Consider the following 15,067-nt stretch of genomic DNA (forward strand, 5'->3'; position numbering starts at 1 on the left):
ACCAATTTGGACCGCTCTTGCAAACGTCGAGCCAGCACTCTTCAACCCGAAAGGCATCCCTAAAAAGCAATATGTACCACATGGGGTGATGAATGATGTCTTCTCTTCATATTCTCTTGCCATGAAGATCTGGTGGTAGCCTGAGTAGGCATCGAGGAATGAGAACAGTTCACACCCGGCCGTGGATTCAGCAATCTGGTCGATGCGTGTCAACGGGAAGGGATCCTTGGGACAAGCCTTATTGATATTTGTGTAATCAATACACAGCCTCCACATCCCATTTGCCTTATGCACCACCACCCGATTGGCCAACCACGTCGAATGGAGCACTCCTCTCACCAAACCCGCCGCCTCCAACTTCCTGATCTCCTCCGTGATGAACTCCTGCCTTTCCAGTGCCTGCTTCCTGACCTTCTGCTTGACGGGCCGCGCATGAGGACAGACTGCTAGGTGGTGCTCAATCACCTCACTGGGAACACTGGGGATGTCGGACGCTTGCCATGCAAACACGTTGACATTTGCCCGCAGGAAGGTGACGAGCGCGCCTTGCTATTTGCTGTCGAGGGTGGAGCTTATGGCGAAAGCCCCTCCCGTGCCATCGTCCCTAACGGACACCTTCTTGGTCTGCGGTGGCTCAGCTCTGGACTTTTTGCTCTTGCCGGTGGAGCTCTCCAGCATGTCCTCGACGGTAGCACAACACTCCGAGGAGGTGCGCTTGCCAGAGTGGGTGCGAGAGGTCCTGCCGGGCTTCTTCTTCCCTCCCGGGGCTTCAGCGACAGGAGCAAGTGCCTTGGCGGCAGCTGCTGCAACTGCTTCCCGATAGAGTTGGTCGGCGCAAATCAGCGCGTCCTTCTTGTCGGAGGGGACGGAGATGATGGTCAACAGCCAGGGCATCTTCAGCATGTTGTAGGCGTAGTGTGATTGCCATGAACATGGCTAGTGCCGGGCGGCCGAGGATCCCGTTGTAGGGCAAGGGATCTCGGCCACATCGAAGGCGATTCTCTCCGTCTTGTAGTTCAACTCTCCTCCAAACGTCACGGGCAGCGTGACCTTCCCCTTCGGCTGGCTCCTCCCCGGATTGACCCCTTGAAACGTGCCCATTTCCTCGAGGTCTCCATCAGGAGTTTGCAGCCTTTTGATCACGACGGGCGAGATCAAGTTCAGGCCAGCCCCACCGTCGACCAACATCTTGTTCACCTTGAGGTTGCATATCGTTGGTGAGACCAACAACGGCAAACACCCGACCGCGGTTGTGCGGTCAGGGTGGTCCTCGGCGTCAAAGATGAGGGGCGTGCTGGACCACTTCAGTGGCTTCTGAGCGTCGAACGATGGCTCTGCTGCTGTAATCTCACGCGCCCATTGCTTGAGCTGGCGGTGGGAAGTATGTAGCGAGGCGCCACCATCGACGCACATGGCCTCCGTAGCCTTCTGGAACTCTTGCTCGTCGGACTCGTTGTCCTCGTCATGATCATCGCCTTCTTGTTTCTTGTCATGTCCCCGGGCGGGCCTCTCTTGCTAGTCGTCCTTGCCGCAGCGGCCTCCTTGGCCGCCACGCTTCCCGCCGGATCCCTTGGCACCATCCTGGCGCTTCTCCTTGTCCCGCCTCTCATACTCGGCCTTTTGCTTTTCAGCAAGCAGCTCGACTTGTCGGCAGTTCTGGAGGTCATGGCCCTTGGTGCGGTGGATCTTGCAGTACTGCTTGCCGGAGCTTCCTTGCTTGTCAGTAGCTGCCAAGGCCCGGCAGGCGGCACACCCGGCAATCTCCTTGTCGGGGCCGTCTGCCTTCGCCTTCTTGGCAGCGCCTGTGCTGTCGGATCCCTCGACGGCGAGCATAGTCTTGCCTCTGCATTTCCTGTTGCGACGCCGGCCCTTCTTCGTCGGGGAGGCGGTGTCTGCATCAGTAGAGTCGGTTTCCGCGCCGGCGTCCTCGCCGGGGTACTTCCTCCCCTCTTCAGTCCGGGCGCACCTGTCGGCCAGAACATAGAGTTCAGCCACATCCTTAACCTTGGTCATCGCCAGCTCTTCATGCATCTTGCAGTTGCGCACGTTCTGGTGGAACGCGCTAATCACGGCGGCGGGATGAACGTCGGGGATGTTGTACTGCACCCGGCTGAATCTCTGGATGTACTTGCGCAGGGTTTCCCCTTCCTTCTGGCAATGATATGCAGGTCACTGGCCTGGCCATGAGCTTGGTGGCCCCCAGTGAAGGCGCCAACGAACTCATGGCACAGATCCGACCAAGAAGAAATGGAATCCGTCGACAAGTGCATTAACCAAGACATGACATTGGGCTTCAGTGCCAACGGGAAGTAATTGGCAAGCACCTTGTCATCACGAGCTCCGGCAGCCTGCATCGCGATGGTGTAGATGCTGAGGAACTCGGACGGATGGGTCTTTCCAGTGTACTTCTCGCCGACGTCGGGCTTGAATGTGCGGTGGGACGGCCACTGGAACTGTCGCAGCTCACGGGTAAAGGCTGGGCAGCCCACCTCATAAGGTAGGCCGCCGGAGCCCCCCGGTGCTGTGTGGTCCATAGCGGGTCCCGCCCGCTTGTCTGACTGGTGGTGCGTGTCGCGCCGGCACTCGATGGTGGTTCGAGCATCTTCGTGGGCTCGTTCTCGAAGAACTTGGCATTGGTCGCGGTGGGTCCGGGGGTCGGACAATGCTATGGAAATATTATCACAAGCGTCATCACGACGGACCGACACCCGCGGTGGCTGGTGTGGAGGAGGAGAGTGCACCGTGGCCGCCGCACCTCCGGCCCCTCCACCGCTGGCATGCGCTGGTTCGACAGAGCGCCGGCCCGAAGGCCCCGCCGGTCGCGGGTCGTCTTTATTGGTGACGGCGACGAGGCTCCGGATGGTGGCTCTCCACTAGTAGAGCTTCTCCGCAGTAGGAGGGAAGTCGAGGAGCAGCTGTGCGCGCGCCAAAACTACCGCTGGTGTGGGTGGCGGTGACAGGTGCGTGGATCGTGGCGCGCTTCGACTTCTAACTACGTTAGAAGGAGCTCTACCACGGCCCAGCGGCTGCGTGCCATTTTCGCCAGCACTTCGGCGAGCATGCTGGACTCGTTCGTCCCGCGGAAAATGTACATGGTTCATCCCACAGCGGTGTCCGGGGTCTCCAGCGCGGTGGCGCTGCTCGTCGCGCGCACCCTGGGAAGAGCGCGCCGTGGGTGCCGGCGTGGGCGTCTTGGAGGTTGCTGCACCGCCCGTGGGTGGCACAACGACACTCCTGTAGGGCCCCGCGCCGCCTGCGAGGGGCCCAACCCCGTCTTTGGATCTGGCAGTGTGCGGCCCATCATCTGGCGCATAAACGACGCCGCTCACCAGGCTCTGACTGCCAGGGCGATGCTGATGCTCGCGGACCACGGCCCGGGTCCTGTCCGCGACCGGGCCGCTGCTCGCCTGCACTGGCACGGGCCGTTCCGCTGCCGACGGGTCGATCGCCGTGGCCGTCTTCTTCTTGGGAGCCATGGCGATGAAGAACCGCTAGGCTAACTACTAGACCAGATTCTCAGAATTGCGCCCTCTACCTGGCGCGCCAAAGATGTCAGTGTGCAATGACACCTATGGGATCACAAGAGTCCCTACTACGGTTGCCGGCTTGTGAGAAGAGCAGGGATAACAGTCAGCACAAGGTCCGTTTACCCAGGTTCGGTCCGCGAGGATGCATAATAGCCTAGTCCTGCTTTGGTGGCTGTATTTGAGAGAGTTCTTAAGCTCTTGAACTAGCTATGGTGGATGTTTGGTTTCAAAGAGCCGAATCCCTCTCCAGTATGCCGTGGGCCTCCTTTTATAGTCGAAAGGGGCTGCCACAGTGGCACACAGGAGGTGGAAAGGCCTACAGTGCCGCGAGCTTATCGCTCATATTACAGGACAAGACGCATTTAATGCATCGCTTAGGTGTCCCCTTGCTTTATTGGGGACGGGAACAAGGCCCGTCCCGTCTGTCACCGCTCCTCCTTGCTTCGACACGCGCCCTGGCCAGCGATGCATGCGGCGCCATGTAGGCAGGCAGGCAGCTGAGGTGGCGTGGTGGTAGGGTCTTCACGAAGATCTGCATGCCGCCACGCAGGCGCTCGCTGAGTTGGCCTGGAAGCTACAGGTTGCCATGCAGTTGGGCTGGCAGCTGCATGCAAACGGCGGTGGAGACTTGGCTGGTGCGGGCCTAGAAGTGGCCCTGCTGGCGTCCTTGGTGAGGGCCTTGCCTGGTGGCCCGTCAAGGGCCTTGCCATGGCGCGCTGACGTCCCCGGCAAGGATCTTGCCAAGGGTCTTGTGGATTTCCTCGGCAAGGGTCCCGCCGAGGGTCGCCGTCTTCTGGTCCTCCTCTGGTCTCATATATCTATGGTCTTGACAAAGATCTGCATGCCACCACAGAGGTGCCTCCCGAGCCCTGGTCCAACCGTAGTCGGTTGGTTTGGAAAGTGTGGGCTCAAGGGTGGCTTGCTCTGTCGGTGTTTGGGCGTGCTACCCCGGCAAGGGTCTTGCCGGGGCTGCTGAGGCTGCCCCTGCAAGGTCTTGCCGGGGGAACCTGCTCCGCCCCTCTGCTTCTTTGTATTCTTGGCCTTGGCATTGTCTTGGGCATCTTGTGCTTCGGCTTCTCTCCGGTTCCTTCCCATGCTCTGCTTGGTGCGGCCGTGGGCGCGGCTCCGACTGTCTGTGCATAGGTAAAGGGGTACAAAAGGTGCGCCCCTACTTTTGTACACTGACAAATTCAATCTCATCATCCTTCTGTTACAAGATTTCTTCGTGGTGGTTCGTAAGTGTTCATCAAGATTCTTGTTGGAGGAGCGCAAGTATCTTTTCCTCTTGAGTCCCGAAGTGCAATTAATTCTCCGTATTCTTTTGAAGTGGAGTTTTGCATTTCTTCGTTCTTCTCAGCTATTCAAGCTTTTGTTTCTGGAAAAAAATTTACCTCAAATTTTGGAGATGTGTTCAGTAAGTCCACAACAAGCTTATTCTTTTCGTTGTTGAATTTCCAACATTTCCGTAAAATTCTGCCTTCCAAGGCTTGTTTTCAAACACAATTGTGGTAGAAGATGTCATTTTCTTCTTTGTTCTTTTCATTCCACTTTTTCAATTATTCCGGAGGCATTGTGTTGTTCCTCTCGTCAAGTATCATTCCATCTTGTCAAGTTCATGTTCTATTCCATTCCATGTTCAACCAAGATGCTATCCCAATTCCTTCGTTATTATTCTGTTTCTTCCTTCTTCTAACGGAGTGGTTTTAGAGTCTATCTTGTTCCTTGAGCTCTTTATTCTCATCATTCGTCGTTTCTCTTTCCTACCCGCGTTCTTATTTCGCCTTATCCTCTTTTCTTCCATCTCACTCCTAAGATCTTCGGACGAGATCTTCTGTCAGTGGAGGAGAGTTGTGACGCCCCGAGTCCGATGCGCCAGGTGTCTTCCAGTTATTCGCCATCGTGGCCATGTCATTTGCTTACGTGTTGCTTTTTGCCATGTCATCATGTGCATTGCATCCTCCTATTTTCCAAGCTTGCATCCGGTCATTTTCTCCATTCTCCATTTTGGAATCCGACACTCTGACACGCACCCGCCGTTCACCGCCTCCGCCGCCCTCCACTCCGTGATGTTGCTGCCGTCGGAGGTCGTTGCCTTCCCGTCGCCTGGCCTCCTCGCGTCAACAGCCGCCGCCGGCCCGCGAGCCCGGGTCGGGCCCTCCGGCCCGAATCGCCACCGCCGCCATCCGCGCTGGACACCGTCGCCTCGCGCCGCCTCCCTCCGCATCTCCGCCGGCGCTGCGCCACCGCTCCGGCCGGACCTCGCCGGAGCGCCGCCCTGCGCCGACACCAGAGCGCCCCGCGTTGCTCAACCCTCTGCCATGGCGTCCGCCTCGCCTCCGGCCAGATCCGGGCGGGAGCTGCCTGGATCTAGCTTCCCTGCGCCGTCCCGCCATCGTCGATCCCCACCGCCGGCCTCCCCTACTCGCTGAACGCCGTCGCCATCGCCGGATCCGGCATTGACCAACGCCGGGACGACCCCATCCCAGATACCCTGCGTCCAACGAACCAAACAGGCGGCTCTCCCCTGGATCTCCGCATCCCGCACGACCTCGTCCCGTTTTCACGAGGGTTTAAATTTCCACCAAGTCCTTGAATCCTATCATCATGTGTGCATGTTTCAGATGCCATAACCTGGTGTATGTTTATCCGACTGGAGTGTATGATATGTCAAAATGTTCCTCTCCGAATGCTCTACATGATGGTGTGCTTTGCATGTATGTTGCTGTTCATCTTGATGACTTAACCATCATTGCAAAGTGCTAAATGATATAATCTGCTGAAAATTGTTATAACTTGCCCCTTTGTCATTTTCGTGTGATTTAATGCATCCATCATATGAGCAACTTGTCAACATGAGTTTGATGCATAATCATCTGAATCTCCTATATTATGTTGCCATGTTAACTTGATGCTACAAGTGAATCAGTACATATTTGGGAGATGCTCAGTAAGGATGTTTTGTAGATCTTATTATGATTTATGCATCCATGTCCTTGTTTGAAATTATGGCCTGCTGTATCTTGTCATGACCATGCTCTCAAATTGCTAAATAATGTTTCTGTCAGTCTGTTATCAGTAAGTTCAGTTTTGCCAGGTGAATAGCTAGTGTTCTATGGACCATATGGCCATGTTCTTGCCATGAGTGGATGCAAAAATATGCCTTCTTTCTGTTGGGTACATTAACATGCCATGATATTCTTTATAATTAGTTAACCAAGCTTGCAAACATGTCTACTTGTCGCCGTTTCTGCCATGTTCACTAAATTCGAGTGTCTGTGAATCTGTTATCATTTGCAATCTTGCCATCATGTTTTGAGCATGTTCCATTGTTTTATAGCAGTAACTAAGTGTTCATGTTTTGTAGTGCTCTACCTCTACATGCGTGCCCTGCCCTTTTATACCAAGAAATTTTCATGTAGCATATAATTTTATTGTCTCAAAATATGTATCATGACTCTATTTTCTACCATACTGTTTTTCAACAAGTCTGAGAATCTGTTATAACTTGCCATATTTTCTTGATGAATGCCATTAATCTAGAGGTTATCAGGAGATGCTTAGTCATAATGTTTTTCCATGTATAACCTTTACTTTAATGCCATGCTTTTGTTTGCCATGATCTTGCACTGTAGCTTGTTTGCTTCATGATTCCAAGATATCAACATGTTATTTTCTGCTCACATGTATGCCCTGCTTTTCTCAGTCATAATCTGTGTTCTAAAGTTGCTTTTGCATTGATCATGTTGGATTAATCTTGATGCCTATGAACCTGAACCTTAAGGTTATTTGGAGAATGTCATCTGTACTTTAAGTGAATATCAAATTTGTGCTTATATGTTTCCTGTAGCATGTTGTTTCCTTGATTGCAAAGTGCTTAGTTGTTGTTTTGGCAGATTGGGTTTGAAACTTGTATTGAGTGGATGTGTTGAACCGTGGCTCCGTTTGGAGCATGCTCTACATGAAACTTGCTTGGTTTTGCATGTAGTTTCATCATGCCATGTTGCATCCATGTTTTGGAGTGTTTGTGATTGTGTTTTGCTTGCATTTGCATCAATGCCATGTTTAACTTGTTTTGTTCATATCTTCTAGGCCGTAGCTCCGAATTAGATGAACTTTATATGTAACTTGACTAGAAAGACGTGTAGATCATCTTGGTGCACTTTAACTTGCTTTTGGACCACTTCGACATAATGTGTTATTCAGATCTGGACCAATTTTGAAATTTGAATATGAAGACTTACCGAAATTGTTATATGTTGTTTCTGGCCTCATTTAAACTTGCTTTGATGTGTTGTTCTTGTATGCATTATCTCTTGCGATCAGTAGAATCATGTAGCCTTGTCATGCATCATACTTGGTTAAGCATCATGTCATGTTCATGTGCTGCGTGTTTACCATGGTGTTTGCTTCTTTCCGGTTGTGCTCCTTCTCGATAGTTCCTCTTTCATTGCGACCGTGAGGATTCGTTTGACTACGCCCATTCGTCTTCGTCATGGACTCGTTCTTCTTCCTAGCGGGATTTCAAGCAAGATGACCGTCACCTTGGATCTCACTACTATCTTTGCTATGCTAGTTGTCTCGATGTTATCGCTATGTCGCGCTACCTACCACTTGTTTATCAAGCCTCCCAATATGCCATGAAATAGCCTCTAACCTTTTCCACCATCTAGCAAACCGTTGTTTGGCTATGTTACCCCTTTGCTCAGCCCCTCCTATAGCGTTGCTAGTTGCAGGTGCAGTTGCAGGTTGTTCCATGTTGGGACATGGATATCATGGATATCATGGGATATCACAATATCTCTTATTTAATTAATACATCTTTATACTTGGTAAAGGGTGGAAGGCTCGGCCTTTTGCCTGCTGTTTTGTTCCACTCTTGCCGCCCTAGTTTTCATCATACCGGTGTTATGTTCCTTGATTTTGCGTCACTAACACGATGAGGGTTTATGGGCCCTTCTTGACAGTTCGCTTTGAATAAAACACTTCCAGCAAGGCCCAACATTGGTTTTACCATTTGCCTAATAACAACTAAAATCTGCATAGGGACTTTCCGGACCCCGAGGATTCTTAATCAACCCCCGGGCCAGTGCTCCTCATGAGTGCTAGTCCAAAACAGAGTCGTGTGCAGCTTCCCTGGGGAAACTCGAGTCTCAGTTGTTGTACGCTGCGCTCATCCGGTCGTGGCCTTAGACGAGATACGCGCGGCTACTACAGGGTGTCGGCACGCCGGGAGGTCTTGCAGCTTTTGTTTTACCATTGTCAAAATGTCTTGTGGACCGGGATTCCGAGTCTGATCGGAGGGTCCCGAGATGGAGGATTGTCTCCGCGGATCGTGAGCTTGTCATGGGCTAAGTTGGGACACCCCTGTAGGGTTTAAACTTTCGAGAGCCGTGCTCGCGGTTATGTGGCAGATGGGAATTTTAATTGTATGGTTGTAGAGAACTTGACACTAGACCCAAAATAAAATACACCAACCGTGTGCATAACCGTGACGGTCTCTTTTCGAGTGAGTCGAGAAGATAACATGGTGGCGGTATGTTTGAACGTAAGTAGTTTAGGATCACTTCTTGATCATTACTAGTTTGCGACCGTTTGCGTAGTTTCTCATCTTATTCTTGTACTCGTAAGTTAGCCACCATAAAATGCTTAGTCGCTTGCTGCAACCTCACCACTTATCCTTTCCATACCCATTAAGCTTTGCTAGTCTTGATACCCATGGTAATGGGATTGCTGAGTCCTCGTGGCTCACAAATTACTACAACAATAGTTGCAGGTACAGGTAATGCGATGATCATGACGTGAGAGCGATGTTTACTTGTTATGGAGTTCTTCTTCTGTTTCTTCTACGTTCACGGGATAGGTTCCTGGTCGGTAGCCTTGGCTAGTAGGGTGGATGTCGTTTGAGTTTCTGTTTGTCTTTCATCCATAGTCGGATTTTGTTCTCATGTATGATGTTTGATGTATTCTTGTGGCATTTGTATACCCTTTGTATGTATCCCCAACTATTGTGTAATGGTACGATGTAATGATATCCACCTTGCAAAAGTGTTTCAATATACGGCTCTATCCTTGGTGGGACCTTCGAGTTCCTCTCGGATAGGATCGCATATTAGGCGTGACAGAACCTTTCCTTGGGTCCCCAGAGCCCTCATTTTGACCTGTGGTGAAGATAGGGCCGAGTCTCCACAGTCCGCGCCTCCAAGGAAGAAATAGTTGTTCCCTCAGGACCGCGCCGAAATGAAGAAGGTGTCGGTCGACGGTAGTGGCTCAGGCCCTACCTTCACTATCAGCGCTGGCCTTCCCCTGAGCAAGAAGGCGCACTCGTCGCTTTCCTCCGGGGTAATAAGGATGTGTTCACCTGGAAGGCGTCCGACCAGTCCGGCGTCCCGAGGGAAGTGATTGAGCACCATTTGGCGGTGTGTCCCAATGCTTGTCCTGTCAAGCAGAAGGCACAATGCCAAGTGTCGAAGAAGCAGGCGTTCATCGTCCAAGAGGTGCACAAGCTGCAGGAAGCTGGGGACATTCGAGAGGTGCATCACCCCGAGTGGCTCGCCAACCTGGTCGACATCCCCAAGAAAGGCAAGAAGGAGCGCATGTGCGTCGACTTCATGATCCTTAACAACGCCTGCCCCAGGATACTTTCCCACTCCCACGCATTGACCAAATGTGGAATCCACTGCCGAGTGCGACCTGCTGTGTTTCCTGGATACCATCTCTGGCTACCACAAGATTAAGATGGCAATGGAAGATGTTGAAAAGACGGCCTTCATCTCCCCATGTGGTGTGTTCTACTAAACATGCATGCCTTCTGGCTTGAGGAGCACCGGCACCACCTTCCAGCAGTTAATGCGCATCATGTTGCGGCCGCAGCAGGGGAGGAACACGGAGGCTTACGTCAACGACATTGTGGTCAATTCGCGTGAGGCCAAAACATTAATCCAAGACTTGGAAGAAACATTCGCCAGCTTGCACAAGGTTAGCCTAAAGCTCAACCGCGACAAGTGCATCTTCGGAATTCCCTCTGGCAAGCTCCTCGGCTTCCTCGTCTCGCTCCAGGGGATCGAAGGCAACCCCTAAAAGATCAAGGCCATCGAGCCCCAAACCCTCAAGGAAATGCAACGGCTGTGAGGGCGCATGGCTTCCCTAGGGCGCTTTATCTCCAAGTTCGGCGAGTGTGCCTTGACGTTCTTCAAGACCATGAAGAGAATTGGCTCCTTCGAGTGGAACCCGAATGCAGATGCAGCCTTTGAAGACCTCAAGACAAATCTCACGAGCCCGCCCATCATGGTGGCGCCACGCTTCCGCGAGCCCCTGGTGCTCTACCTGGCGGCTACCCCATAAATGGCCAACGCCACGCTCGTGGTGGTTCGGGATGAGCGCTTTGATGCCAAAGGAAGGCTTTCCGAGGCTCGCGAGCCCCCTGAGCACCCCGGATCTCCAGGGACTTGTGAGCTGTCAGACACTCACATGCCCCTGAGCCTTGCAAACCTCCCACGTTCCAAGAAGGCACTTTTGGACCCCCCCCCCCGCGCCTCTTGCGCTACATGAGGCTCTCGGGCCACACACACCTCCTCAGGAACAGGCAGCCACCAAGACCACGCGCCTCGTCGAGCACCCCATGTACTTCATCAGCACGGTGTTGAGGGATGCGCGCACTACCCTCTGCAACAAAAGTTCCTTCTCGTGCTCCTGCTTGCCTCTAGGAAGCTGCACCACTACTTCCAAGGCCACCCCATCAAGGTCGTTTCCGCATATCCCTTGGAGAAGGTGATGTGTAGCACTAACGCCCTCTGCCGAGTCGCCGAGTGGAACATTGAGCTGCAGACCTTCCAGCTGGAGTTTTGTACCACCAGGGTCATCAAGGGGACGGCACTCGCCGATTTCATGGCAGAATGGATGGATACCTAGGAGGAATAGGTCCACGAGAACAAGTCCCTCTTGCCTGGAGATGAGGCGCCCACCAGCTAGGTCATGCACTGTGATTGCGCCTTCACCAGGTAGGGCACAGAGGTTGGGGTCGTTCTCTTTTCCCTAGCCAGAGACAAGCTCTACTGCACCGTCCAGCTCTGTTTCCGGCACGAAGACAAGGTTTCTAACAACATTGCGGAGTACGAGGGCCTCATCGCTGGACTCAAGGCCGCCGCCCATTTAGGGATAAAGCGCCTCACCATCAAGGGCGATTCTCAACTCCTTGTCAACTTCTCCAATAGGACGTATAAGCCGAAGGACGAACACATGGCGATCTACGTGGAGGAGGTACGTAAACTCGAGAAATGTTTCCTCGGCTTAGAGCCGTAGAACATCCCGTGCTGGATCAACAAGGACGCTGATGACATCGCCGAGCGAGCATCCTACAGCGAGCCCTAGAGCCCCGGTGTTTTTGAAGAGAGGCTTTTCGGGCCATCGGCCGTGCCACTGTGGTTGGCACGGCGCTGCTCCTCGAGGAGCTTCCACCCGCGCCACCCATAAGCGCGCTGGACTATGGCCCAACCTCAGGAGCCCTTCTGCTGCTGGCGCTGGAGCCTCAAGCGGACTGTTGTGCTGCAGAGTTCAGGGCCTACCTGCTCCACGATACCCTTCTAGAAGAGGACGCAGAAGTAGAGCGCGTGGCCCGGGGGACACTGCGGCACCACTCCTACAAGACGGCGAGTTGTACCAAAAGTGCCCCAATGGCATCTCGTTGGTGCATTTCAGAAAAACAAGCGCGCGAGTTACTGGCTGACATCCACGAGGGAGACTGCGGGCACCACTCCTTGTCGCACACCCTCACGGGTAAGGTGTTCGGCAGTGGTTTCTATTGGCCCACGGTGCTCCGTGACGCCGCCGAGCTGGTCCAGTCCTGTGCAGCCTGTCAGTTCTACGCCAAGCAATTCCACCATCCCGTGAAGGGGCTTCAGAAAATCCCACTCTCATGGCCTCCGCGGCTACCGCTACCTCTATGTCGCCATCGACAAATTCACGAAGTGGGCGAAGGCCGAGCCCGTGCGCATCATTCCGTCCGGCTAGGCCATAAAGTTCATCATGGGCCTCGTGGGACGATTCGGCGTCTCCAACCTTATAGTCACTTACAACAGCTCCCAATTTACGAGTTGTCTCTTCAGGTCATATTGTGCTAACCTTGGTATACATATACGCTAGGCTTCTATGGCACACCCGCAGATCAATCACCTGGCCGAGCACGCGAACAGCGAAGTCCTCAAGTGCCTCAAGACTAGGAGTTTCAAGAAAAAGCTTAAGTCCTATGGCAATGGTTGGCTAGACCAGCTGTAGTCCTTGTTGTGGTCCAACCGCACCACCGCGACTAAGCCCACTGGCGAAAACCCCTTCTTCCTCGTCTATAGGGCTGAGGCAGTCCTTCCTTCAGAGCTTTAGCATGGTTCCCCGCGAGTGCTGGTGTTTGATGAGGCACGTCAGGACGATTCACGGGAAGCCGATCTTTTGCTCCTCGAGGAAGCCCGCCACCAGGACGCCCTTCGCGCTGCAGGATACCAGCAGGCCTTGCGGTGCTACCACAGCCGCAATATCCACCCTTGCACCCTCGAGGTCATGGATCTCATCTTGTGTCGGATCCTCTCCAGGGAGGGCCTCCCACTACAAAAAAAAAACACTTCTGTGATGATAGTGTTTGTCACAGTAGGTCACATTTTCTGTCATGCATGTACATACATGACGATTTTATGACAGAATCAAGATAGTCATACATGTGTTGTCATATAAGTGTTCCATGACAATACCAAAATTATCATCATGGAAGTGTCCACTTCTATGACGATAAATGGCGCATCATGGAAGCACTTTTGCCAAGGGTAACCGAGACATGGCATCCACCGTAAAGGTTCTCCGTTAAGCTTCGGGTTCCGGTTTGGATCCGATAACCCGTGAACAGCCCGGACCAAAGGGGATTTTCCATGTGTAAAGTTCTCATTCGCCGGCAGATCCATGTGTTGGCTCAGTGTTGGGACAGATGTCATCCGGCGAATGGACGGGCGCGCCTATGATACGTCGACACCTGTCTTAGCCCAATAGTGGCCCATTTAGGTCAAAAGGTTGGCCCGTTTGACCTGGTCAAAAGGTAACGGCCTGGCCCACTTAAAGCATGTTAACGTCCTGTTCGCATATAGCGCATTTACAACCCGCTAACTCACGGCCCATCATGGCATATCCGAATTAGGCACAGTAGCGCCATCTGGGCCATCCAATATGATTCTAGCCCATTGTAACTTCTGGCCCATGTATGGCCCATGACGTCTTTTGGCCCATATGAGGCCCTTCGTAACTCCTGGCCCGTTAACGGCCCGTGGTGAATCTGGCCCGTAATGAACAGTGTATTGCTTTATAACCATTAATGGCCCATTATACCATTGGGACACTTCCAGCCCGTGTTATCTTTCAGCCTTCTAAGGGCCATTTATTCTTGGGCTGATTTGCATCATTCGATTACTTATGGTCCGTTACTTCCTTTTTCCGGTTAGGGGCCAAATTCATCCCGTGGTTAAAGTCGACCCGTTAATCCGTTGGGCCGTTTTCATAGCGTCATAAAATATGGCCCATTAACGACCCGTTATGCCTGTCGATAGAATCAATTCCGTTATACTCATCGGCCTATTAAGGGCCCGTTATGGTCGGACCATGAATGGATGATTCCCACTCTAGCCCTTTTACGACCCATAATGTGGTACGTTATTGGCCCATGTTTGGCCAATCGATCATACGGCCCATACAAGGCCCATTGATTCTGCGGCCGGTAGAAGTCCCGTAGGAGGCCCATGGTCATTACAGGAGATAGCAGGACCATGGTGGCAACGGTCCATATGTACCCCATGGTTATTTTGGGCTAGTTTCAAAAAATAGGTTATTGCGGCCACAAGCAAACCACGGAAAAAAACTGCACTGACTACAAGCAAACAAGTAAAAAAGACAACAAGGGAATAAATAAGCAAGCAACTTACGCTAGGCTATTACGGCTATTAAACATATTACATCCACTTGGCATCAAAGTTCGCCACCAGTGCAAATATGGGGAACAAAGCAGCATATTGCATACACTGGTTGTCAAAGTTGGCGACCTGTGCAAATAAACGCCGCAGCAAAACAAGTCTTGAACTGAAATCACTTCACAAGAGCTCAAGAATAAATATCTTGGGTATCCACCATGCTGGCAAGACACTTAGCAAGCTTATTAGCTTTCTCTTGTTTGGCGCTTAAATCCTCCAGCGCTTGTTAATGCACCAGAAAGTATGTATCTGAATTCTGCAGGGACTTCCTTAGTCCTTTGGCTTCCTGTCGCAGCACATCTGATTGATGTCTTTGCACTTAAAGTTGAGACTCAAGAAGCCAAACTGATTGAGGCAGTGAGTTCGAAGAGCTTGTGGTGGCAGTAGTGGCTAGTAACTCGAACACTACATCAAGACAGGACTTTGGGGTTGTCTCACTTTTTCAGGATAGTTTTTATCAGCTTTCTTGGAGAACAACATGGATGTCTCACTATCTTGAACCTTATCTGCATTACTTCCTTTTAACATTGCATAACGGGGTACTCT

The 15,067-nt window shown here is 52.3% G+C and overlaps 1 protein-coding gene across 1 annotated transcript; it reads left to right on the plus strand.

The window, feature by feature from the left end:
* Positions 1-10,661: 10,661 nt before the first annotated feature.
* Positions 10,662-12,797, plus strand: LOC141021811 (uncharacterized). Its single transcript, XM_073497659.1, has 4 exons — positions 10,662-10,841; positions 11,529-11,783; positions 11,918-12,409; positions 12,666-12,797. Exons 1-4 carry the CDS (start codon positions 10,662-10,664, stop codon positions 12,795-12,797), a joined length of 1,059 nt encoding a protein of 352 aa, XP_073353760.1.
* Positions 12,798-15,067: the final 2,270 nt, after the last annotated feature.

Source organism: Aegilops tauschii, chromosome 4 (genome assembly GCF_002575655.3).
Source record: "Aegilops tauschii subsp. strangulata cultivar AL8/78 chromosome 4, Aet v6.0, whole genome shotgun sequence".
NCBI classification, from domain to species: Eukaryota; Viridiplantae; Streptophyta; class Magnoliopsida; order Poales; family Poaceae; genus Aegilops; species Aegilops tauschii.